The sequence below is a fragment of the Halichoerus grypus genome, chromosome 12, assembly GCF_964656455.1.
Source record: "Halichoerus grypus chromosome 12, mHalGry1.hap1.1, whole genome shotgun sequence".
In the NCBI taxonomy this organism is placed as follows: Eukaryota; Metazoa; Chordata; class Mammalia; order Carnivora; family Phocidae; genus Halichoerus; species Halichoerus grypus.
This window is the reverse complement of record NC_135723.1, coordinates 57,938,503-57,962,131: the sequence shown is the minus strand read 5'-3', so window position 1 is coordinate 57,962,131 and position 23,629 is coordinate 57,938,503. Positions and strand designations below refer to the sequence as shown.

The 23,629-nt window shown below is 37.4% G+C and overlaps 2 protein-coding genes across 7 annotated transcripts; one reads left to right on the top strand and one right to left on the bottom strand.

Moving 5' to 3' along the window:
• Positions 1-710: 710 nt before the first annotated feature.
• On the bottom strand, positions 711-11,978 carry CBX3 (chromobox 3). Of its 2 annotated transcripts, XM_036082223.2 has the most exons (7): positions 11,872-11,978; positions 11,613-11,783; positions 10,108-10,159; positions 7,066-7,208; positions 4,577-4,739; positions 2,337-2,431; positions 711-1,975 (listed from the first exon to the last, which is right to left on the bottom strand). In XM_036082223.2, the coding sequence occupies exons 3-7, from the start codon at positions 10,129-10,131 to the stop codon at positions 1,849-1,851; spliced, it is 552 nt and encodes a 183-aa protein (XP_035938116.1). In that variant the 5' UTR covers positions 10,132-10,159; positions 11,613-11,783; positions 11,872-11,978; the 3' UTR covers positions 711-1,848. The 2 variants fall into 2 exon arrangements, with proteins under 2 accessions (XP_035938116.1, XP_035938115.1); XM_036082222.2 differs by lacking the exons at positions 11,613-11,783; positions 11,872-11,978 and adding an exon at positions 11,334-11,492.
• Positions 11,979-12,431: 453 nt separating this feature from the next.
• HNRNPA2B1 (heterogeneous nuclear ribonucleoprotein A2/B1) lies at positions 12,432-22,745 on the top strand. Of its 5 annotated transcripts, XR_004914105.2 has the most exons (13): positions 12,432-12,662; positions 15,551-15,586; positions 15,684-15,794; positions 15,988-16,134; positions 16,419-16,629; positions 16,761-16,862; positions 16,944-17,024; positions 17,732-17,794; positions 19,084-19,203; positions 19,464-19,586; positions 20,258-20,340; positions 21,725-21,862; positions 22,406-22,745. XR_004914105.2 is itself a non-coding variant. In XM_036082219.2 (12 exons), exons 1-11 carry the CDS (start codon positions 12,657-12,659, stop codon positions 20,317-20,319), a joined length of 1,062 nt encoding a protein of 353 aa, XP_035938112.1. In that variant the 5' UTR covers positions 12,432-12,656; the 3' UTR covers positions 20,320-20,340; positions 22,406-22,745. The 5 variants fall into 5 exon arrangements, 4 of the variants coding, with proteins under 4 accessions (XP_035938112.1, XP_077915514.1, XP_077915516.1 ...); XM_036082219.2 differs by lacking the exon at positions 21,725-21,862; XM_078059388.1 differs by lacking the exons at positions 21,725-21,862; positions 22,406-22,745 and adding an exon at positions 20,497-21,001 and having other exon boundaries at positions 12,433-12,662.
• The last annotated feature ends 884 nt before the right edge of the window (positions 22,746-23,629 follow it).

The following is a 23,629-nucleotide window of genomic DNA, read 5'->3' as shown; positions in this document are numbered from 1 at the left end:
ACCTCCAGAACTGGTAATAAATTTATGTTGTTTTAAGCCATTAAGCTTGATGCAATTTTTTACAGCACCAATAAGAAACATACAACATAATAATAAGGGGCAATAAAAGTAGTATGTAGACAATAGTTTCCAGAAATGCCCTTACTAAAGTTTAATGTGGAGGCCATCAATTTCTGGTATCAATAGGGAGTTTGGTACCACGTAGGAACCCATTGTTGAGAGCAGTGCTAGGTATATAAAGAGATAAGTAATAAATAGCTTAGTATAGGTAGGAATTAAAAAAAAATTTTTTTAATTGAGGTATAAATTGACATATAACCTATCAGTTTCAGGTGTACAACAGGATTAAATATTTATATATTGCAAAATGATTTCCTTTTCTCTGTATGGATTTTGAAAATTAGTAGAAATGTGTCTATCACAACAGAATCAGTCCTATCATAACTGTTTTTCAGACAGAAGTTTCAACAAATTAGATTCTAAGTATCAAAATTTCATTTTAATGAAGCAGATTCCTCTTAGGCATCCCAAGAAACCAATTTTCATTTTTGTGGAAATACATATTCTAGTAAGTTTGAAACTCCTCAGCTCAAAAGATCAAAGACATGTACTCTAATGCTTTAGTGTTATTTATAAACACGAAGAAGATTCTAAGGTTGTGTTTCTACTCCCACTAGAAAGACAATCAGATAAAAAAAAGTCTAATCACATAAAGGAATATAAAACTATTTATTGACCACTGTTTACCAGTATTTACAATAAAGTAAACAATATACAGTTGGATAACATTCTGACTACAAAGTTATTGTTTTTCCTGGTTTCTGCTGAACCAGTAACTCAAATACTGAGAAGACTGAGCCTACATGTCAGGAACGAGTTGGGGTAAAGAAAATACATGCAGGTTAAGAATTTGGATTATAAAAGTCTGTCCACCCATTTATTCCAGCAGGTGCTAAATTGCCAACATCTCTAACCATCTGATTATGATTGGTTTCCATGAACAAAGTCTTAGACATTCCATGAATCATGACCTTTTAGTCAATACAGCACAGAGATTTCAACTTCTTGAAAAGAAATGGTTCACTAGAAGGAACCTTTAAATGTACATTTAACTAAGTTTTGCTTACCTAATTAAAACACACCAGGACTTGTCTAGTTTTGTCATTTGGGTGGGGAGGTTGTTGGTGGTGATAAAATTTTCCTTTTAGGGATCTTGCAAATGAACTTGCATTTATGACTGTAGATATGAATATGGATTCTGATATTGCTGCTTTTAAATTGTCCAATTTAAAAATTTGAAAGGTTAAGGCTTCAGGAAAAACTTCAGTTTAACTTTAAGTGATTTATTTCTTAAGTTGTTAAAAATGATAGCATCCCAGAAACATGGGCTTATCCATGGTTATAAATGCTGTTTTTGTTTTGGTGAATGTTAAAAAAACAAAAACCATTTATGTATGTATTTTAAGTATACACACAAAAACCCCCTAAATAAACAAAAAACCCAGAATGGTCCTCAGGCATATAGGAGTTAAACACAAATTCTGAGTAACGACTATGAAATTTCCCCCAACATTTAGAAAAGGTGTTCTCTAATGCAGGGGGATAATATACCATGGTCTCAAATATTTTTTTCTGATAAAGGAAGCAACTACAGAAAGCTTTTATTTGTTCAAAGTAACCAGTGCTATAGATGCAAAAAAACCCAACAACTCCCCCAATACTACTTCAAAACAAACATATCAAACTTGATTTTCATTAGAATGTTATTTCTTCACACTAATAAATCAAAAAACAAAGACCCAGATTTTATATATATATATAAATATATATAAAAAGCAACGCAAACAATTATTGAGCTTCATCTTCTGGACAAGAATGCCAAGTTAGTCTCTCTTCATAAAAAGCAATTACAATCTGAGGACACTTCATATTTGCCTCTTTTGCCAGCACCAAGTCTGCCTCATCTGAATCTTTCCTGTTGTGAGGAAAAAAAGTTCAGTCAAAAGTCTCAACTGTTTTTGCCAACTGAGAATCTTTCACTTATATCATAATTCAATCAAAAGATATTTAAGTGCTTCAGAAGCAGATAATTGTGGCTGTGTTCCAATAAAACTACATTTTCCAAAACAGGCTAATCTTTGCTTTAAAACACAATTAGCAAAAAAACAAAACAAAACCAAAAACCCCCAAACTACAAAAATCCTAGAATCATCCTTTCAGCAGATACTATCTAATGATGAAAACTATAAAACCTTTTCTAGATAAGGCTTCACAAATTAAAAAAAAAAAAATCTACTCCTACTTTAAAATATAATAGCAATCATCTGCACACTCACCATTTCATGAGAAACATTAATTCTCCACTGCTGTCTGTGGCACCAATTATTCGTTCAGGATCAAGACCTCTGGCAAAGCCTCTTGGTTTATCAGCCTGATTAAAAGATGTTAAATGACTCTTTACATAAATGTTTCACCGACTTTCCATATTGCAAACTAATAATACTAACTTCCAATTTGTTTTCATGAAATATAGCTTTCAAATGAAAGTGAAAAAGAAATGACAGGAGAAAGAACTCTTATTTAGTACTAAAACACATTGTAATTTCCATTAACCTTCCAAGAAAAAACAAATCCAGGTATCTAAAAGTATTCTGAATTTCAAGGCAAGAAAATAAATACCTTTCTTTATCCTAACACATCGGAAGACAGAACTGTGTAGGCACACAAATTAATCCCTTTATTTCTGCTAACTCATCAGTAATTATAAATTCTTTAAAGTTAGTATTTCAAATCACTTTTAGGAATTAGTCTAAATTACCCACAAATTTTTAAAGCACACACAAAATACAAATAGCAAAATAGTAAAAACTCTGAAACTCAGACTGATCAGTATTGTAATCGATCTGCCTTGTACGAAACCTTAAAAAATACTTAGCATAAACCAATGGTTCTAAAAGTGTGATCTGAGGATCCCTGGGGATCCGAGACCTTTAGTGGGTGTCTGTTTATCTTGCAAGGTCCCCTCCTTTCATTTATCTTTGACTTCAGAATATCTTCATATGCCTCTACCAAACAACATTAAGACAGCAAATCAAATGCAGAACTGTCTTAAGCTAGACACTGAAAAAATTTGCAAAACTGTAAAATGCCACTTCATTTAAAGTTATTTTTCGTAAGTTATGAACATGCAATAGGTTTTGTTTTTCTTAACTGAATATACAAATGTTTTAGAACTTTGTTTTAATTTCTGATATAGTTAGAATTGATGGTTGTAACACATATAAATAAAAGTTCTCCGAGATTCTCAATATTCTAGAGTATTAAAGGGGTTCTGAGACCAAAAGAGTTTGAGAACTGCTTAGATTAAGAAATCCCTTCTCCCTACCAGACTTTCTTATCAATATCCCAGGTTCTGGAGTCAGATTACCTGGGTTAGTTAGAATGACGACTCTAACCTTTACTGTGTGGCTTTGGGCAAGTTAACCTCTCTGTGGTTCAGGTTCATTACCCTATAAAACAGGAATGATAATACTATCTGTCTCATGGACGTTTTGTAGTATAAAAAATGCAAATTAAGTTATGTAGAACACTGCTGGGCACATTCTAAGAGCTCAGTGTAGGATAACTACTGTTATTAAACAGTGCTTCTGCTGAATATACGGTTGACTTTCAATTAACGCATATGGATTCTTAACACTGTTACCTTTTTGCTTTGGCTGCTAAAGCATCCAGAACCAAATTTGTAGTCAACCTCTGCTTCTCATCTGGAAAATGGGGATAATACCTATAATCTTAGCAGACCTGCCATGAAGATTTAACAGGTTATCTGTAAACTACTTGGCATCTAATTCAGATGATCAAATTTTAAATCCAAAGACCTTATCAATGTTAGTTCCCAAGCCCAAATGCTAATTCAGAATCAAGACCTTTTCCCAAATTGCCAGCAGGCATGGTAAATAGGACAATCTGTTTTGGAGCTGAAGGTATAAGCAAGTAGTTGTATGTTTTGCCCAAAGCCACGGACACATTAGTGAAGCAAAGACTGGGTCAAAATACCCATGTAGTTAATGAACCAGCTGTCTCAATTCACACCAAAAAATATTTAAAAAATTCTATTACCGAAGATTATATACTTCAAAATCAAAATGTTGCTTGGCAATATTCTGACAAAACAAAGATCACATGTGAAAGTACATGCTGGTGGTCAGTGCCACTAATGGTCTATAATCAGGATGTGCTTTGTGGATTGTTTATACTGTATTGTAAAGGATTGCAATGATCTAATCTTTGTGTTCACTGTATTTAAAACTGCCAGTCCTGGATCACAGGAAATGGACCTTATCAGGGATCAAATCCACGAATCTACTCAAAATAACACTAGCACAACAATGTGAATGGTATAAGCACTTACTACTGAACATTTATATGATGCAGGCTAAATCATCCCTATCCTTTTTGTCCTGAATATTAAACATTAAAAAGTATTTGAATTCTTAAAAGTATCTTTAATGTATTTTAAAAATCAAGCCATCAACCTTTTACCAAGTCAGTCTGCTGGGCAATATTTTATACTTACAGCATCTCTTTTCTTCTTTGATTTGCTATCATCAGATTCACTGTCAGATAAAGATTTTCTTTTTGTACCATCTTTTTCTTTACCAGCTTTTTGAGAATTAAGAAATGCTTCAATTAACTCTGGACAATCTAAATTTTCTTCAGGTTCCCAAGTATTGTCAGCACTGGGTTCGGTTAAAAAAAAAAAATCAATTAAATATGATTCATCACCATCATCTACATTCATTTAACATATATCTAAAAAAAAGTCTGCTGTACTGCAGATACTTACCTTCTTCTCCCTATCCCCATTCTTTTGATAAAATCTGCTTATACTTCCTGTGTCTGTTTTCTTAGCCTCTAGTAAGTGGGCAGTCTGCTGTATTACCTCCAAGTTAACTATACCTGCTCTGGCAGAATAATTGGAACTAATATTTTCCCAAGTTACACAGACAACCCACTTCAGAATCTCTCTGCAAAGGCTTTTTAAAAATGAGGATTCCCTATTCCCACCCCAAATTACTTTATCAGATCAGTCAGACTATGTCTCTAGTTGGGACCTTCAACACCATGTTTGAAAACACAAAAATTCTAAGGCATTCTATATGTGAGGCAGTATTTTCAACTTCTGCTGGGTGCTCAGATTGGGCAATGATAAAAAGCAGGGGTTGGCAACCCAAAGGTCAAACCCAGCTTTTGTATGTTGGGCCAACTAAAAATGCTTTTCACATTTTTAATTGGGAAAAAATTTCAAAATGACAATTATAGGAAATCAGGGCCCATTCATTAGAACACAGCCATGCTCCTTTGTTTAATGTAGTGTCTACGGCTGCTTCTGTACTATATTTGCAAAGTTGAGTAATTGTGAGAGATCTAGAGCCCACAAAACCTAAATTATTTATTTACTACATGATTCTTTAAGGGAAAAGTTTGGCAATCCCTGATATAATGCCAAAATGACTATTTTCATGTGTTTTTCAGAAGAACTGGAAAGAAAATGAATATCAATTACCAAACGTGAATGTTAGATAATCCTACACTAGTGATATGCTTGCTAACTTTTTTTTTTAAGACTCTACGCCCAATGTGGAGCTCAAACTCACGACCCCCAAGATCAAAGAACCACATGCTTTACTAACTAAGCCAGCCAGGTGCCCTATAGGCTTGTTAACTTTGTGCACTCTGATCCAAAAAGCCTTTAAAGAACAAGATAGAATGAAATTAATCATTTTAGAGTGATAGAAAAGAAAGGTACTGTTTACAACTTGGGGTCTTCTGATATCCTGAGATGCTAAAACTGGCAAACTTGAATCAGAGGATAGAGGAGGACTAAAGAGTTGAAGCAGAGCCTCCATTTTGTAGTGTTACTTTAATTACAAACTTCTGTATTACCTAATACATTGTACTGCACATAGTAGGTTCTCAGCCATACTAATGGCCTTAAGTTTGAGAGAAAGAGGGAGAAAAGGAGTTAAGTCTCTTAACATTTTGATGGGCTGGACAGAGACAAACAGCATTTAATGTCTCATGAGATTTCAAAACAAACAACAAAAAAACTATCACATGAAGGTGATCAATTCTTTGGCATACTGGTTACATCTAACTTTAAAATAGTTCAGACTTATTTTGCTTTGTTCTGCTATCTGTAGGAAATTTTTCTAGTAGCAAATTATGAACTTATACTATATACTTAAGCTCAACTAAGGATATTAGAAGAATAAAATAAAGAACCTTAAATCTTCCACTCAACTTGTAATTCCCAAATTGCTATGGTGGGGCAAGTAGTAGGTAACAGATATTCCGAAGCCTAATTATTTGACTAGAACACTCCCCCATCTCCACCAAACTCAGAAAACTGTTGTTTATCTCTACCTATCCATTTTCAATAAGTCACTGACCACAGAGCCTTGCTGTTTTTGTGGTATAAGGCAGATTTAGCACATGATAAATGTTAAATATAAGACTGGAATTTCTGCATGAGTTATTTGCAATACAGCTAACATTATAAAAATTATGAGAGCAATTACTAACAAGGAACATAAAGAACTAAGGAGCTTAAAAAATGCCCACACCACTTCTTAAGAGATTAGGATACAGTAAACCTAGTGCATCCTAGAAGTCCTGGATGATAAGCACTTCTGTTCAACACCCACCAGTCTACCTTATATAGCTTCAATACTTTTACTGTTCTCTGTATATAAGAAATCAATGTCAATTAGATACTCTAATTAGTACAATATCTAACCACATTAAAATGCATTACACAATAAACTGTATGCCTATAAATTTGACTCTCCAAGTCAATCAACTAATTTCAAATGTGCTTGGTTACAACTGTAGGGTAAAGACAGGACTCTTTTTAAACAGGTCTCAAAGTACCCTGGAATAAAGGTGTCTTTAAATGAAAAGAAATGTATGGGGAAACGGATTTTAAAAATCCCAGACTAAAAGCAAATTTTAAATGTCACTTAGGTGCAGTTAAACATATAATAGAAGCACCAGATTCCTTACTCTGTAAATCCCTTCCACTTCAGGAAATACTCCACCTTCCCATTCACTACACGTCGGTCCAGTACTTTTTCCACCACAAATTCTTCAGGCTCTGCCTCTTCTACTTTTTTACTCTTTCCATTTTGTTTCTTTCCCATTTTTTGCTAAAATAAAACAAAAGAGACATTTAAGAAACTTTTCTTTTTTCACTTTTGAGTACATTTTAAAGGCTAAATTATTTATATTATCGTTGCGTCTGACACCTATATTTTTACTTCTATATCAGGGCAGACACGTTCTGAAAAAATAAAAGTCAACAGATAATCAAAAAGAATACTTAATTCCCTTTTAGCTCAAACCTATCACCCACCCCTTTCAGCTGAAATAATACAATCAAAAACACTATCTGGAAAATACTCTTATCTTTTCTAAATCTAATGTCTTACCTAGTTTACAAGACCAAGTTTACTAGAGTTTGCACTCTTTTTAACTACAACACAGCAACAAACAACTACAAAGTATTAGAAAATGATACAAAGACAGTAAATACTAATGAGACCTTATTAAGTGAACCATAGTCCCATTTAAAAACTACAGCCCCCAAACACTAACAACCCTCTTTCTCAATATAAACACCAATGTTAAAAGTCTCAATTATACAGAAAGAGGTAAGTGCAGAATGAAAACATGGTTCAGAATCCTGAGATCAATTGTAGAGTCAACTAAGACCATGAATAGGTTAAAAAGGACACTATTATTGTTCCATAATTTCTGTATATAATATTACAGATCACACAGAACAAAGTTACGTTGTCACTTGAAGAGGCCAAAATAATTCTCTAATGTGAAAATCCTTTTCTTGGTTTCTCAAGGGTTAAAATGGTAGCCAACGAAACTCACCTTAAACAAATTTTTAGATTAGTATTTTCTTTTTTGTGTTAACACTATGAGAAAAGCCAAAAGACCAAACTAAAACCACTATTTTCCAATAACTCATGTTATGAAGACTGAAAGCAGATAAAACAAAAAACTGAAATGGTTAATTAGAAGAGACGAAACGGGGAAAATCTCAAATGTTATGTTAATTTTAAAATAATTTCAGTGGTGCTATTAAAAAAAAAAACTTAATTGCCTAGTCATTTAAGTCACCTCTCCCCATAGCATACAAGCAGAAAAGTAACAACAGCAGTGCCTCAAGCTTGCAAAAGGACATTAAAATTAAAATTATGTAATTATTTAGAGGTGTACACACATATAAAAAATAAAAATCCTCTGGAATTTAAAATAACCCAGCAAATATCTGCTTTTGTTGGATACCATCTCCAAATCAGGCCTTATAATTTTCTTTCTTCTTATAATTTTCATTAGTCAAGACACTTGGGTATTGCAACCAGTCGGAGTGCTTTTTGCTTCTGTACAAGGAATGGTAGCAAGAGAAAAGAAAAACTGTAGCCTACTCGATACTGATCCTAAATGATAAACAAATCAGCTATGTTCATGAAAGTAAGAGATTAACAGAATAAAGAGGATAACAAAAATAAACACAAAGTGAAAAGAATAAACACTAATAAGATAAAAAAAAAAAACCTCAGCACAAAAAATGAAGTTCTTACTATGGCACTCACAAGCTGGTTACAAGTAAGTGTTCACCTTTTTCTTTTCAGAAGAAAACTCACCCACTTTCCCACCTAAACTAACAAACCTCATCTCTTAGAAGATTAAGAAAAACTTTCAAAGTTGTCAATTTATGATCCTTTAGCAAAGGGTAAGATAATTAAGTATCATTTTGTTATGGACACTGAAGACTCTCAAAACTGTGTGCCAAAGCAACAGAAGCATCTATGTTTGCTTCCTGTATCTCTATTCATCCTCAAAGTCCCAGGGACAGCTAGTTCCTTCTCTTTCCAGTACCTGAAGGTCACAGGTCATACAGTCAATTCAATTATCTACACTTTGGTCTACCACTTACGGAATTTGAAGGACAGTTCAATCCTGAGGGGGCATAGAAGATGCTTTGTGTTTTTTTCCATTGATGGTTTTGATGGGAATCATTTGTGCCACAGAATTTGTATTTATTTCAACGTTTCCCAGAATATTTGAGTTAAACGTGCAACCTCTTGATGGCAAAAATTAAAAACCAAACTTGCCTTTTTAGTATGAAACCCAAGGGGAGAATATACAAACCAAAAACCAATGTTTCGCTTTATTTAGATGTTAACACTGACCTTTAATACAATTCCAATTATTGATGAAATGTATTAGAATTACTGTGAGAACCATTAAGTTTGAATTTCACTATTTTTATGTGAATATTTCAGTGTTTTCAAAAAATCTGTAACTTGATATGGCCGAACATATGTATGTCTTTACACATTCATCGAACTTTTAATGAAGTTTAAAAATGCAAACTTGGGGTTTAAGACAGTGGAGAGAAAAAATGTAATTGCTCGCAAGATCCAAATCTACTCTTCTGCCCTTCTTGGACGTATATATGATTTTGTTTATTTGGTATTAAAAAAAAAACATGGCAATGACTTGAATTTAAGACCTTTATGGATTTTAGAATAATCAAATTCGAAATAGGACAACATGAGCAAAGTAACTGAATGACCTTTGTCCCAATCTAGGTTCTTTAAACTGAGCAATACTGAAAATACCTGGATTCTCTAGAATTCATTATAGGGTGACTTAGGGACTGTTACGCCAATGAGCAAGGGCGTTACAGCATGGTGTTTATGCTTGTAAAAATTCTTCCATGTTGCAAAAGTTTATTTTTATTTCAAGATAAAAATACTCTGTAAAATTCATTGTACTATCCTCCCAAGATTAGGTTTCTCTAAATGGATTAAGACACTATTCAGCCAGGTCAGTAAGTATCTCAATGTAATGATTTCGTTTTTGCCTCTATTTCTCCCCATTACAACACGGGGGGGGGGGGGGGGGGCAGGGAACTGGGAAATACATGTGGATGTAAATATCTCAACCACAGAGATGCAAACTTATAATTTTTGGGAAAAAAATTTGAGTTAGATCCTTACAAATTTTAGGTTTTCATTAACTTACCAATGTAGTTTTATTGGAGGCCATTTTTTATTGCAGACTTGAAGAGCTATTACTAGAAAAATGCATGACAGTTAAAAAGAAGTTTGCACGACACAAAAAAGGTAGCTAAACACAAGTTCTGTTTGGATTCCAACCCCCACTATGTATCGTATATTGTAAAACTTGTACCCAAATCCAGAGATGCAGATTTGAGATCCTGCGTTATTAGTGATCTATGTTTGCTAAATACATCAGTGCTCTAACCAAGTGGGTCTAGAAAACCTTATTGGGTACGCTGGTATCTGAGACAGTTTTACAAAGGAAAAAATAGCAAAATTTTTTTTCAATATAAGTCCCGTTTATGTTATACCCAGCATTTTTAAGAAAATGGCCAGATAATTTGGTTCAAATTCGACGTGATCACCCAAACAATCACAACGGTAAATTATCGTGAATTTCCCCTCTAGACCCTTTAACAGTCCAAAGAGGCGCCTATAAAACCCCAACTTGGTTTCTTGGAAACCCTCCCCCTTTCTAATCACTAGTTTAAAAACTGAAAAAGGAAAAAAACCGTATCGAGATGCTTCAGTCCCATTTCGTACCACTTTTAAAAAAACAAACCACCTCTTCTATCCGTTCCCCGTAAGCCCCACCCTGCTTAGCGAGGCCTAAACACCCGGCCCCCGCCCCCCACCCAGGAGCGCGGGCCTCGTGGTCAGCCCATCCGCCGGGAGAAACAAAGGCCGCGGCCCGGGGGCTCAAGGGCACTGCACCACCGGGCCCGCGTTGTCCCCCACCCGGCGGTAGCCACGTAACGGAGCGCCCGCCGCAGCCTCGGAACAGCGGGCCGCACTGATGCCGGAGAACGCACCGCCCTCACTGGAGGCCCAAGTCGCCGACCGAGGCCGTGAGGGGGAGGAGGACCCCTCATCTTGATCGCGGATGGGGGAGGGGAAAAGGAAATGCGCTTTGTCTAGAAATCAGGCGGCTGTCGCCACGGCTCTCTACCCTCTCGAGAACAGTCTCGTTCTCCCCCTCCCCCACAACTAACTCCAGGCGCCGGCCCAGCGCCAGGCCAGCCGCGGGGTCTCCGCTCGACTCTCCGCTGCTTCCCGCCTGCTCCCCACTCGGGGTCGGGCGGGGAAGGGCGGGAAGCAGGGAATTGGGTGGGGGGGATCCCTGGGGCGCAGGTGGTATTTTAAGCACCACCACCGAGTAGAGAGAGAGGGAGAAAGAAAGACACCGACTTCACCGCCTCCGAGCTGCTCCGGGTCCCGGGTCTGCGGCGTCTCCGGCCCTGCGCGCCTCAAGCTCCAGCCACATCCGAGGAGGAGGGGGCTGGGGAGCTGCGCGCCGGGCAGCAGCTCGAGGGGGGGTGGGGGTGGTGGTGGCACCGCCCACGCCGGGCGGCCGCGAGGGGCGGGGCAGGCGGGCGCGCGCGCCCGGCGGGGGGAGGGGCCGAGCGCCGCGCCCGCCGGGAACCCGAGCCCGGGGCAGGTGGAAGGCTGCGGCGTCGCTGCACTCACCGTTCGCGGCGTGGGGCCTGGTGGTCCCCGGAGGGGAGGGAGAGGGAAGTTGAGGCGAGGACAGTAACCGATCTTCTAGACGGAGGCGTTTCTGCTTCGCAGCAGCCGCGTCTGGCGCCAAAACCGGGCTCCGCCCACTTCCTCGCCCCTATAAGTGGGTGCCTCCAAACGCTAGGGGTGAGGGAGTAAAGAGAAACTTGGATGGGGAGAATTGGGGGCTAAGAAGGAGTGCCCCTCCCAGACCACCCTCTCCAAAGACCTCTCTTGAACCCAAGGGGTCGACTCCCAAAGACGTTGGCCAGGGTTAGGTTGGTGGAGCGTGAAGTGTAACGTGTTGACTAGAAGTCGCTTCGGGTGTTTCCGGAAGGGGCCGAGTCAGTCCTCAGCGCTGGGGGGAGGATTAGGGGAGGGAAATCGCAAGGGGGAGGTTACACAGATTATTCTGGCGGGAGCTCGGGGGCGGGGGCGGGGGGGAGGCGCGGATTATCACAGGCTTTGCTGCAGGGACCACCTCCCGGGTTGAGGGGGCTGGACTTTAGGGCTGTGCTTTAAGCTCCTCCCGACAGCGTTAATTTCAAACTGCGCGACCGTTTCTCAGCTGCCCTGCGCTAAGGCGGGGGCTGGACCCAATTCCGTGAGAGAGAAATACGCAGGACTCGAGCCTTCCGCAATTCACTGAGACCAGTTACGCAAGTGACGTCAAGCACTACTACTGGCTGCAAGGGGAGGGAGGAGTACGTACCTGGCGTAAGGAGGGCGTAGAGCGTTCCCGCCATTGGCGGCGGTTAGGGCGTTTACGCAACGGCTTGACGTAGGGGAAGACGCGTTAGTCGGGGGGAAGGTTCTAGAAAAGCGGCGGCAGCGGCTCTAGCGGCAGTAGCAGCAGCGCCGGGTCCCGTGTGGAGGTGCTCTTAGCGGTGTTGTTTCTCGAGCAGCGGCAGTTCTCACTACAGCGCCAGGACGAGTCCGGTTCGTGTTCGTCCGCGGAGATCTCTCTCATCTCGCTCGGCTGCGGGAAATCGGGCTGAAGCGACTGAGTCCGCGATGGAGGTAACGGGTTTGAAATCAATGAGTTATTGAAAAGGGCATGGCGAGGCCGTTGGCGCCTCGGTGGAAGTCGGCCACCCGCCTCCGTCTGAGAGCGGCGGTGAAATTGGGCCACTTCAAAAGCGGTTGGTTTCAGGATATTTTTGAAGAGGGTTCGTTAGCGGAGGCCTGATTGAACAGTACCTTCCCCACCCTCAGCCTGCCGGCGCCATTTCCCTTTGCTGGGGGTGGGGGATGGGGAACTTCCACATGGCGGATGCAGCCCTCGTTCGGCGAAAAGTGGGGCGCGGAGGCGGGAATTCTTACTCCCTCTTCAAAGCACGCTGATTTGGGGGCCCTGGCGTCCCCGCTTCTGAGCTTTTCGGCGGGCTTCGGATCCTCCTGAGCGAGGCTGCGGAGTTCCCCTCCCCCCTCCCCTCTCCCGGGAACCGGATTTGGCGGCCGCCATTTTCATTCCTTTCCTTCCTCGCAGCGTTTTTCTTTTCAATCTCTGTATTCTGTTAGTTTGACTACTTTATCGAAGAATAGAAGTGGTTAACTATTTTTCTTTCTTTTCGGGCTGTTTTCATGCCGTTTCGAGGTGGATTCCGAGTGTTTTGTGAGCTTGGATCTTTAAAAGTCCTGCGCACCTCGTTAGAGGCTCTTTCCTTTCCCCTCGATGAAATGGCGCCATTGCGTTCAGAAGCCACACCGAAGAGCGGGCGGGTGGGGGAGTCGGTTCCCCGGGGCTGGTTCGCACGGTTTAAGAGGAGGAGGTAAAACTACCACCCAGGGTGTCGGGCCCAGTTTTAAGTCGAGCCGTACTAAGAACATTTTGTTTTTCAGCCTCGTGGGTTTTTTTGAGTAACGGTTTTATCTGGGTCTGCGGTGATTAAAAAAGCTGGTTGAATCGCGGGAAACTTTAGAAATAAAAATTCGGAGCCATTAAGTTAGTACCGACTGTGGGTGGCAGTGGGGAAGGTGGTTGGGGGGGGTGTCGGTTTCACAATTCTTTACTTTCCTGAAGGATTTCTTTTGAACTGTAGAATTGATATTTCAGTATTTTTGCTGGGAAACAATCTTTACTGGGTAACACCAGAGGTTCTTGCGATACGGTAGAAATTAAGAGGAAAATGAAAAATGATTTTATCTTTAGCTCTTTGGTTAAAACGTGGTGCAGTGCTTCGTTACGAGTAACGGCTGGGCCACTATGTATTTGAACTTTGTCATTTGCTTTTCTCATTTCTGTTTGCTATGATGGTTGATCATTACATTGATAAGAATAAGGTCTCAAGCGAAGGGGGCCTGATTGGGTACTTTCTTTGACCTTAAGCACACTTTTAAATTAACTTTGTTTGTAATCGATAGTGGACATCGGGTAAGTTTGGAAAAAAATTGAGGTAAGTAATGAGTTTTTGCCTTTTGTTAGTGATGTGTAAAAATTATTGTAGATGATTTTTTTTAACTGCGTAATGTGGATTGTGAAAGACCGACTTAACGCTAATTAGATAAATAAGCTTAATTTAAATACCAATATGTCAAGTAATCGTCTAACGAGTTATTTGAATGTTTTAGGAGCTTGATAGTTTTTTGACCTTTGAAAATTTTTCACAATTCTGAGAACTGTGCAGGGAAAAAATCTAAATGCCTATCACTGTTTTTTGAGCTGTTCGGAAATTTCATGCATGGAGAAAGAAACCTCCGTAGAACTGAGTTAGAGAGCTGTAATATTATTTGCTTATGAAGTATTTCCTGTTGTATGGCAAATTATATTTGAGCTTTGATTTGTATTATACACTCATAGTAGTTGCTCTTGGACATTATGACCCATTCTGGTTTCTGAATATTTTAATTTTTTTTAACTTAGTTCTCTGAAAACAAAGTATAACCTGTTTTTTTCTTGACTGACAGCCGAAAATACAGGGCTGTTAATGCAAAGTACTTGCTTGGTGGTTTATAGGGCTTAAAATTTTTCAGCCCAGGTCCCCAACCCCCCTGCATAAAATTAGAGACATTTGTGTTGTGTATTTTGCCAGGTGGCCATTAAGGCCAGTACACCTGAGTTTTTGTGGGTGATTTTTTTTCTTGCTTCGATGAAGTGTAAATTGTAGTAGTACAAAACTACTGAGTAGTTAACAGTGATCATTTAAAGTTTTACGGTTTTTGAAAAGTGAGATTATAGTAAATGTTCTACTGCATTTATGGTTCAGTAATAATTCAGATTGTTCTTTGTTTTGTAAATACCAAATATAAGTGTGCCCTCAAAAAAACCAGGTATGTTAAAAATTGTTGAAGCTCTAAATACCCACCGTTGGTAATAAAAGTCATTTGTGCCTTGGTCAAAGGAAAGAGGCAGATTTTATAAGGATATTTTGGTATTACGCATTGAATATTTTAAGTCCCCCCCCCCCCCCCATGGAGAGTTGGTGTATGGGGAAAGAATGATTTTTTTTTTAGTGGTTTTTTTTTATTGAGATACATTAGAATCACCACCAGAGGGAGCAGTAAAGAGAAAAGATGTCACTGTTTTAGACACTGAATCATGAAATGGTAAATTATGGGTTATAAGTAAAGAACGAACAGTTTTTATGTTAAAAAGCGGTGTATTTACAATGTGTATTTAAAAGCCAGTTACTTTGTTTCGGGCAAAGGATTGAATGCAAATTTTGACAAAAGTCCTTTAAGCCTTCAATGACCAAAGAATAGGTTTATTCCTTTTTCTTCATAAAGTTTTAAGATAAAGGGATGTTAAATTTTTTCAAAATAATTTAATGACAAGTAAATTTAGATCAAGCATTAATGACTTTGAAACTTGTGTAGATCAGCTGGGGCAATTTTTTTTGGTGTAACACAACTAATTTGCAGTTTAACATATGGTTTAAATTTGATGTAAGTTTTTTTTTTCCCCCCAGAAAACTTTAGAAACTGTTCCTTTGGAGAGGAAAAAGGTACTCTGCCAGCAGGTCACCTCATATTTAAGAATTTAATTTCCTGCATACAAAGAGGAAATGTAAATAAAAATTGAAATGGTGTTTTCCTTTGCAGAGAGAAAAGGAACAGTTCCGTAAACTCTTTATTGGTGGCTTGAGCTTTGAAACCACAGAAGAAAGTTTGAGGAACTACTACGAGCAATGGGGAAAACTTACAGACTGTGTGGTATGTTACGTAAAAGTGCCTACAGATAATTAGTCTTTCAACTGTTGGGCTACTGTGTTTAAGTTGTTGAGTAAAATATGGAGAAAATTATTTTAATGTCTGTGTTCATTGTGAGAACTGCTCGTCTTTTAAATTGCTAGTTCATAACATAAGTAATGAAATGAGGGGCTAAAGTTTCCCTTTTGGTTTTAAGGTTATGAGGGATCCTGCAAGCAAAAGATCAAGAGGATTTGGTTTTGTAACTTTTTCATCCATGGCTGAAGTTGATGCTGCCATGGCTGCAAGACCTCATTCAATTGATGGGAGAGTGGTTGAGCCAAAACGTGCTGTTGCAAGAGAGGTGAGCAAATATAACTGTACAATAAATATGAGGAATATTCTGTCCCACTGAAGATTAGACTAACATTTGAAAGAATTAAGTCTCCTATCTTTTTAAAGCTGTTAGTTTTCTATTCTTTGCTTTTTTTAGATTTACATATTTCTTTCAAAAACTGGGTTCTTAGTCGTAAGCTGATGCTTTACCTGATGCGTTATAGGATAAAAGCTATCTTTGGTACCCAGATAGTGTGCTTTAAATCATGTTTTGGTTTCTTCTGTTAAGATTTTTTTTTCCCATTATTTCAGGAATCTGGAAAACCAGGGGCTCACGTAACTGTGAAGAAGCTGTTTGTTGGTGGAATTAAAGAAGATACTGAGGAACATCATCTTAGAGATTACTTTGAGGAATATGGAAAGATCGATACCATTGAGATAATTACCGATAGGCAGTCTGGAAAGAAAAGAGGCTTTGGATTTGTTACCTTTGATGATCATGACCCTGTGGATAAGATTGTGTGTAAGTGTCTATAAGCAGTAGGTGTGTGTTTTTTAATAAGGTTTTGGGTTTGTTGATTTTATTAAAAGGTAGATTGTACAAGTTGCTTACTGATAATGTTGATATAATGGAGTGTGAACTTTTCATTGCAGTGCAGAAATATCATACCATCAATGGTCATAATGCAGAAGTAAGAAAGGCTTTGTCTAGACAAGAAATGCAGGAAGTCCAAAGTTCTAGAAGTGGAAGAGGAGGTAACTTTTAACTTCTGTTTATTTTTCTTTTTAAAACTTATTCGAATAAATGCTCGTTACTAACCTGGGCATTTACTACAGGCAACTTTGGTTTTGGAGATTCTCGTGGTGGTGGTGGAAATTTTGGACCAGGACCAGGAAGTAACTTTAGAGGAGGATCTGGTAAGTTGGGAGTTTTAAGTGTTAGAAGGGTGCATGTGCTCAATTAAAAACTGTTTGAATTAGATTCAGGAAATCCAATTTTAATTTTTTAAAGTTATTTTAAGACTTATGTAGATTGTATCTTGGTGGGATATTCTAAATTAACCAGGTAGGAAGTTATAGTTAAAAACATCTTATAAATTGTAATCCAAGATAATCAGTTGCAGAGTTCTTTTTTTAGGGTAGTCAGCTTTAAAAAAAAAAAAAGTTACATCATATTGCAACTAGCCTAAAAAATGAGTGTTGTCCCTCAATGGGAAGTGAAGATATTGTGGAGGCTTTATGTATAGGCTCTAAGAGGTCTGTATCAGTTAAATATTTTTCCTTTAGGCTTCAGATATATTTGAATTACTAATGTAATGAGGTGCCAACAGAGAAACTTGCTGCCCCCATTCAATGTCATTCTTATGCATAAATCAATGGAATCTCTTAAAATTGAGTCTTGCGAAGTCCAAGCCCTCAAATTAGACAGTTATCCTTAAAAGATTTAATTATATAAACTTTTGTATTTTAAGAAGGAATAAGTAACACCACTCTTCTAGCATAAGGAGGGTGGTTCCTAATAATTTTCACTCAGACGTGCTAATAAAGCATGCGGAGGGAAGGATTGTAAGAAATTATAACTAGGGCGAACAGCGTATAATAATTTTTTTTCCTGTCTCTAACAGATGGATATGGAAGTGGTCGTGGATTTGGGGATGGCTATAATGGGTATGGAGGAGGACCTGGAGGTCAGTTTTTTCTGCATTTTAGTTTGTGACTTAAAAGATGAAAGCACTACATATTTTTGTATAGTTATATGTTTATATTAATTTTTAATGTTTTGCATTTGTAAAGGGCTTAGGTGGTAGTGGTTCAGTTATTTGGCTATTTTATAATTTGCATCTTAGTTGTATATCCTTTGGAAAGTATTTTTGCTTGACAGGTGTAGGTACCAGTTGCAAAATCATTTAGGAGGATTTTAATAGAGAATTTAAAGATGCTGTCATGCTATCCCATTGTTTCTCAAGCAAAGAATTTAATCCAGGTGTATTCTGTATGCTGTTTTCCTGAAAAACAGACCACTAGATGTGATCGTGGTCAACATGTAAGGGGAAGGATATATAAAATCAATGGTTACCTTAAAATTAGTCCCTTACCAAGATAAGTTCCCTAGGGTAATCTGTTAAAAAAAAAAGTAACTGAAAGAACTTCCTAAAATACACAATTGTACAATTGTATTCTTGGGACCAGCTAAAGTTGTGAGCCACTGTTCCATAACAAGTGATGTATTAGATGTGTTCTTTTGGAGCACAGAAAAGTTCATACTTAGAAAAATCCTAATAAGAATGGGATACTAAAAACTGAGCTAGTAATAGGAAAAACTGGTTTTGCCACTCCTTAAGTATGATTATAAGTTAATCCTATATCCTATTTCAGTTTTGTTTGAAATCCAAATACTAATTAGGTATTATGAGAAAGAATAAGGTCTTGTATTTCAATAATTGGAGACTGCCATTTTAAGTTTTTGAATTACATGCAAGTTTGCTAATTTCTGGTCCTCCCCCCATTTCTACTCAGAAGAAGGGTGTAGTGGGCATATTATTTAAGAGACAAGGGAATTTATGGGGAAATAACCTTTGCAACTTAATCTTTTGGACCAGTAGGGGTGTGTGGCTTTTTTTTGTCCTGCTACCCTATGCCTCTTGTCTGCCCCCACAATCCTTACGCAAAATATAAATGTTTCAAGATATCTTCAAGAGAATCTTTAATATTTTTGCTGTCGGGAGAGCTGTGGCATTGCAAGTATTTGTCTCTGTAAAGGTCTTTATCCAGTTTGTTAACAGGTGCTCCCTGCCCCTAAATGTTTACCAAGGATACGTACTCTATTCTGCCCTTGAGGCTGTTAAGAAAGAGATTTCATAGAATAAATATTTTGTTTATAAGAGTGTGTTTTGGAAAGCTGGAAATGGGTGTGATAAGACAGTTCAAATGCCATTGAAAATATTAAGTAATTACTTAAAGGCTTATTTTATAATAGGTGGCAATTTTGGAGGTAGCCCTGGTTATGGAGGAGGAAGAGGAGGATATGGTGGTGGAGGACCTGGATATGGCAACCAGGGTGGGGGCTACGGAGGTGGTTATGACAACTATGGAGGAGGTAATAAATTCACCTGCAACCTTTATGTGGGAATTTGGATTGGAATTAATGACTTTTAACACGAGATTTTGCATTTCAATGTTGTCAATAGTTGTCTTAAAAAAAAACTGTAGAGTTGTAGATAGGTGTCTTGCATTTATTCTGATGATTGTTTTTATGGGAGATTTGTCCTAAATATGCTTACCGTGTTTCACTGGTTTAATGCTTGAATATGTTATTTTGGAAGTTATTGTGCAAAACCTATTCCAATTTTTTCACAGGAAATTATGGAAGTGGAAATTACAATGATTTTGGAAATTATAACCAGCAACCTTCTAACTATGGTCCAATGAAGAGTGGAAACTTTGGTGGTAGCAGGAACATGGGGGGACCATATGGTGGAGGTAATTTATTAGATTGTTTAAATTTTGTGATTAAAGAATACTCTTTCATGACTTTAAGAATGGAAGACCTCCTGACTGCTAGTTTAATATTTCCATTGTAATTCAGTGTTAATTGAAATGGTGGGGATATTCAGTGGTATAAAATATTTAGGACTTGGGAAAGTAAGACATTTCAGGTGGGGATCTTTTTCCTTGGCTAATTATTTCCTTAAAAAAAAAGCCAAAGAAGATTGAGCACATTGCAAGGTGTATAAAGTTCTAGGAATTCTCTTTTAAAGTTAATTGAATAAAAACTTGGGATTATTTACTAAAAGTATTATTTGTTTAAGGTCTTGAGAAAGTTTGTAGTAGTACTAAATCAATGTTTTTATGCCTCTTCTGTTTGCTTTACGTTTTTTTAACTCTGTACTGACTCCAATGATTGTGGTAGACAACCCTATAAAGGAATAGCAGCAGTAAAATGTTTTCAAGTGTAAAGGGCAAAATTAAACTTTTGGTGAGTCTGGATAATTGATCTCCCAAGTAGGTTAATTATAAGCAAATAACAGGTTATGAGCTGTGTGTTTCAATGAGTGTAGGTCTATAAAATAGAAATTAGCTATAGATAGTATTAGGCTTATTATGGAAAATGGAAGTAAATTTGCTTTCTCTTGCTGTTTCAATGATTCTAGGAAACTATGGTCCTGGAGGCAGTGGAGGAAGTGGGGGTTATGGAGGGAGAAGCCGATATTGAGCTTCTTCCTATTTGCCATGGGTAAGTAGCTTTTGAGTTTTACATTATTATTGTCTTGGGAGATCTAGCTGCCAGGAGTAAAAGCTTTTTAGGATCATGTTATCTTTCCTTAAAATCTGGTTAGATGGATAATTTCATAACCTATTTTTTTTTTACTCTTTACTTCTGTTGAAACAGGCTTCACTGTATAAATAGGAGAGGATGAGAGCCCAGAGGTAACAGAACAGCTTCAGGTTATCGAAATAACAATGTTAAGGAAACTCTTATCTCAGTCATGCATAAATATGCAGTGATATGGCAGAAGACACCAGAGCAGATGCAGAGAGCCATTTTGTGAATGGATTGGATTATTTAATAACATTACCTTACTGTGGAGGAAGGATTGTAAAAAAAAAAAAAAAAAAATGCCTTTGAGACAGTTTCTTAGCTTTTTAATTGTTGTTTCTTTCTAGTGGTCTTTGTAAGAGTGTAGAAGCATTCCTTCTTTGATAATGTTAAATTTGTAAGTTTCAGGTGACATGTGAAACCTTTTTTAAGATTTTTCTCAAAGTTTTGAAAAGCTATTAGCCAGGATCATGGTGTAATAAGACATAACGTTTTTCCTTTAAAAAAATTTAAGTGCGTGTGTAGAGTTAAGAAGCTGTTGTACATTTATGATTTAATAAAATAATTCTAAAGGAAATTGTGTAATTATAGACTTTTTATTTTAAATAAGTTAAGGAGTGGGTAGTATAATTAAGGTCCATTGCAAAGCTGTTGTTATATTTGTGTAAGATAAATGCTGGTCAGATATAAGTGTGTTGTCTGCAATTCATCAGGATTAAATTATCTAGATAACTTAAGGGATATCTCTGCAAAGAGAAACACCTTTTTAGATCTTTTAGATGCTGCTTCTTCAATGCAAGGAAAGGAAATAACCCCAGCGAGGTACTCTTCAGGGATACAGGTCTAGTACAAGAGAACTCTTGACGGCTACTAAGTTCAGCCAGTCTTAAAAAACTGTGCTGTTTCTACAAAGCTTTAACTACAGTAGTTTATAAGGATGACAACGAAAGCTGAGGGTGTAGAGCAAAATAGTTCTAAGCTTCAGTTAAACTTCTTTAGGTAAGATCTTATTTACTTTTCCTTTCTTAATTTTCCTCCCCAAAAGATAAACTAATACTACTCTTCAATGGCCTTTCAGTATAGTGGTTCTTACGTAGTTTAACATAGCTATAAATTTGAGTTTAACAATTTATAAACTCAAGAGAATAATCTTATAAACCCTGTTTTCCAATCTGTCATTTACTTAAATTATTTTGGTTGTTTTTTTCCCCCCTTTTTTTCCTTCTTTCCCACCCCCCTCCCCCCCTCTATGAAGATTCAGGTGCTTAACATATCATTTTTTTCCCTGCTGGAATTTTAGCATTGATATGAACCATGGACAAGTATATTCTGCTGCCACAAAGACTGTAAAGTGCTTCATTTCAACAGCTGAGGCGCAAGCCAAGTGATCATTAATAAAGCTTTTCTTGGTTCCTTCAGTGGTGTTGGTAGTAAAATGGTAGGTAAAAGTTAGGCTGCAAGTTGAATAAATCATGAAATTACCCATCATTACACCCTTGTGTATTCACGTTTCTTGGATCAAGCATTTTGAGTGAACCTAGTGGTTTTTATTAAAAATAAAGACATTTTGTTCTTCTGTTATATGGTTGTTCTAGTTTTACATGCTTATCAGGATCAGGTTCAGGAGAAGGTAGGGTAAAATGGTTGAAACTATTTCCAGATGATAGTTTATACTTACAAATAAAGTGTCTACATTATAAATCCTGTATGTATCCAGTACTAAATATTTGGGTTTAAATGTGGTAATTCTTTCCCAACCCCGTACCTTATAGGAGAGATGTAGGTTGGCTGCTGAAATTCTTAAATGTCATCAGTTTGATTTGCCTGGCTTTATTGCCTTTTCAGGAATGTGATAATCAGGGCATATTCTACTGTATGCACCAGTGAGTCTTCTTTGATCCTAAGACCACCACTGAAGTTATTTAGGTTCTTTGGACAAACATGATAAACTTCTTCAGATACTTTTTTTTTCCTTTGGCAGGAAGGTGTCTTGCTGCAGGTAACTAATGAAGAAGTGGTCAACCACAGAGTCTTCAAGAAATAAGAAATTCTGTACCATCTGAAAGTAGTTCTTGTTGGTGCCTTCATTTAAAAAAAAAAAGCACTTTAAGTTTAAAGGGAAATGTTTTCTGATAAAATACAAACTTCATTTAGTACAGGTTCTTAATATAAAACAATTACAAATTGAGTATTGTTTGTAAGAGTAACATCAAGTAAGCTAGAGAGAAATGTATCATGTTTTAAACTAGGTTTTGTGAGTAGACAGATAAAAATTCTATTTTAAATATAAAGTTTATAAAATAAACACTTTTGTATTCAAATACTTGGTGTAATGTTTACACATAAAATGTGTGAATCTTGTTCTATAAACATTCAGTTGTCTAAAAGATTGCCATCCCCTAGATTTTTAAAGCAGTTTCACAAAGCTATGCATATTGCCATTTTTCTTTCAGTATTGATAGTCAAATAAGAAAAGCATTGTGGACATTATTGGCTGTCCCTAATAAAATGCCATTCTTTATATACTGTACATTCAGCGTTTGAATACTGCTCTAGTTTTCTGGCTTTACCTTGTATGTTTAACATTGCTGGTGGAGTTGTTGAAAGTATTTTAAACAGTGGTCCCAATTAAGTGACTGCAAAGCACTGAGTCTGTCATGGTAGCTTCTTAAATGTCAATTACCTTTATATGCCTTTTAACTGAGTTTCAGTGGTTGTCTTTTTAAAGGTTTAAAATGGTGGAGAGAATTTAACAAGCAGTGGCTTTCATGTATATATTTATCTGAAACAATGAAAGATAACAGGAAAGATACACAGTAAAGTTGATATAATAACTTTTTTTTGTTTTGATAATGAGGTATCTCACAGGTAAGTCAAACTGATGGTTAAGAGAAGATGAGCTAAGCTGTTACTTGCTTAAAGTATAGATGCGTCCATCCATCATCTGTAAACTTAAAGAGTACTTGAAAATAAGGTAAATATTTGAAGGTTTTAAAAATGCGGCTCTACCAAGAACTCGAACTTAAAGGAGGTAAATCAAGTTGGTGTATGACAACACACCCTGAAGTATGCAACCCTTAATCAGGACAAATTTTAAGAAAATTCAGTACACAATAGGCTGAAATGAACTGGCTTATTGCAACTAAGGTAATGTTGAATAATCAACCATAGGCATTTCCCTTGTGTGTTGTATATTGAGCTGTTA

Excerpts from the sequence above, each read along its gene's own strand:
- CBX3 (XM_036082223.2), bottom strand. The coding sequence starts at position 10,131 with ATGGCCTCCAATAAAACTACATTG. Across the intron at positions 7,209-10,107 it reads CCTCCAATAAAACTACATTG|CAAAAAATGGGAAAGAAACA; the intron begins GTAAGTTAATGA and ends GTTTTATTTTAG. Across the intron at positions 1,976-2,336 it reads TTAATGTTTCTCATGAAATG|GAAAGATTCAGATGAGGCAG; the intron begins GTGAGTGTGCAG and ends TCCTCACAACAG.
- HNRNPA2B1 (XM_036082219.2), top strand. Across the intron at positions 16,135-16,418 it reads AACGTGCTGTTGCAAGAGAG|GAATCTGGAAAACCAGGGGC; the intron begins GTGAGCAAATAT and ends CCATTATTTCAG. Across the intron at positions 17,025-17,731 it reads TAACTTTAGAGGAGGATCTG|ATGGATATGGAAGTGGTCGT; the intron begins GTAAGTTGGGAG and ends TGTCTCTAACAG.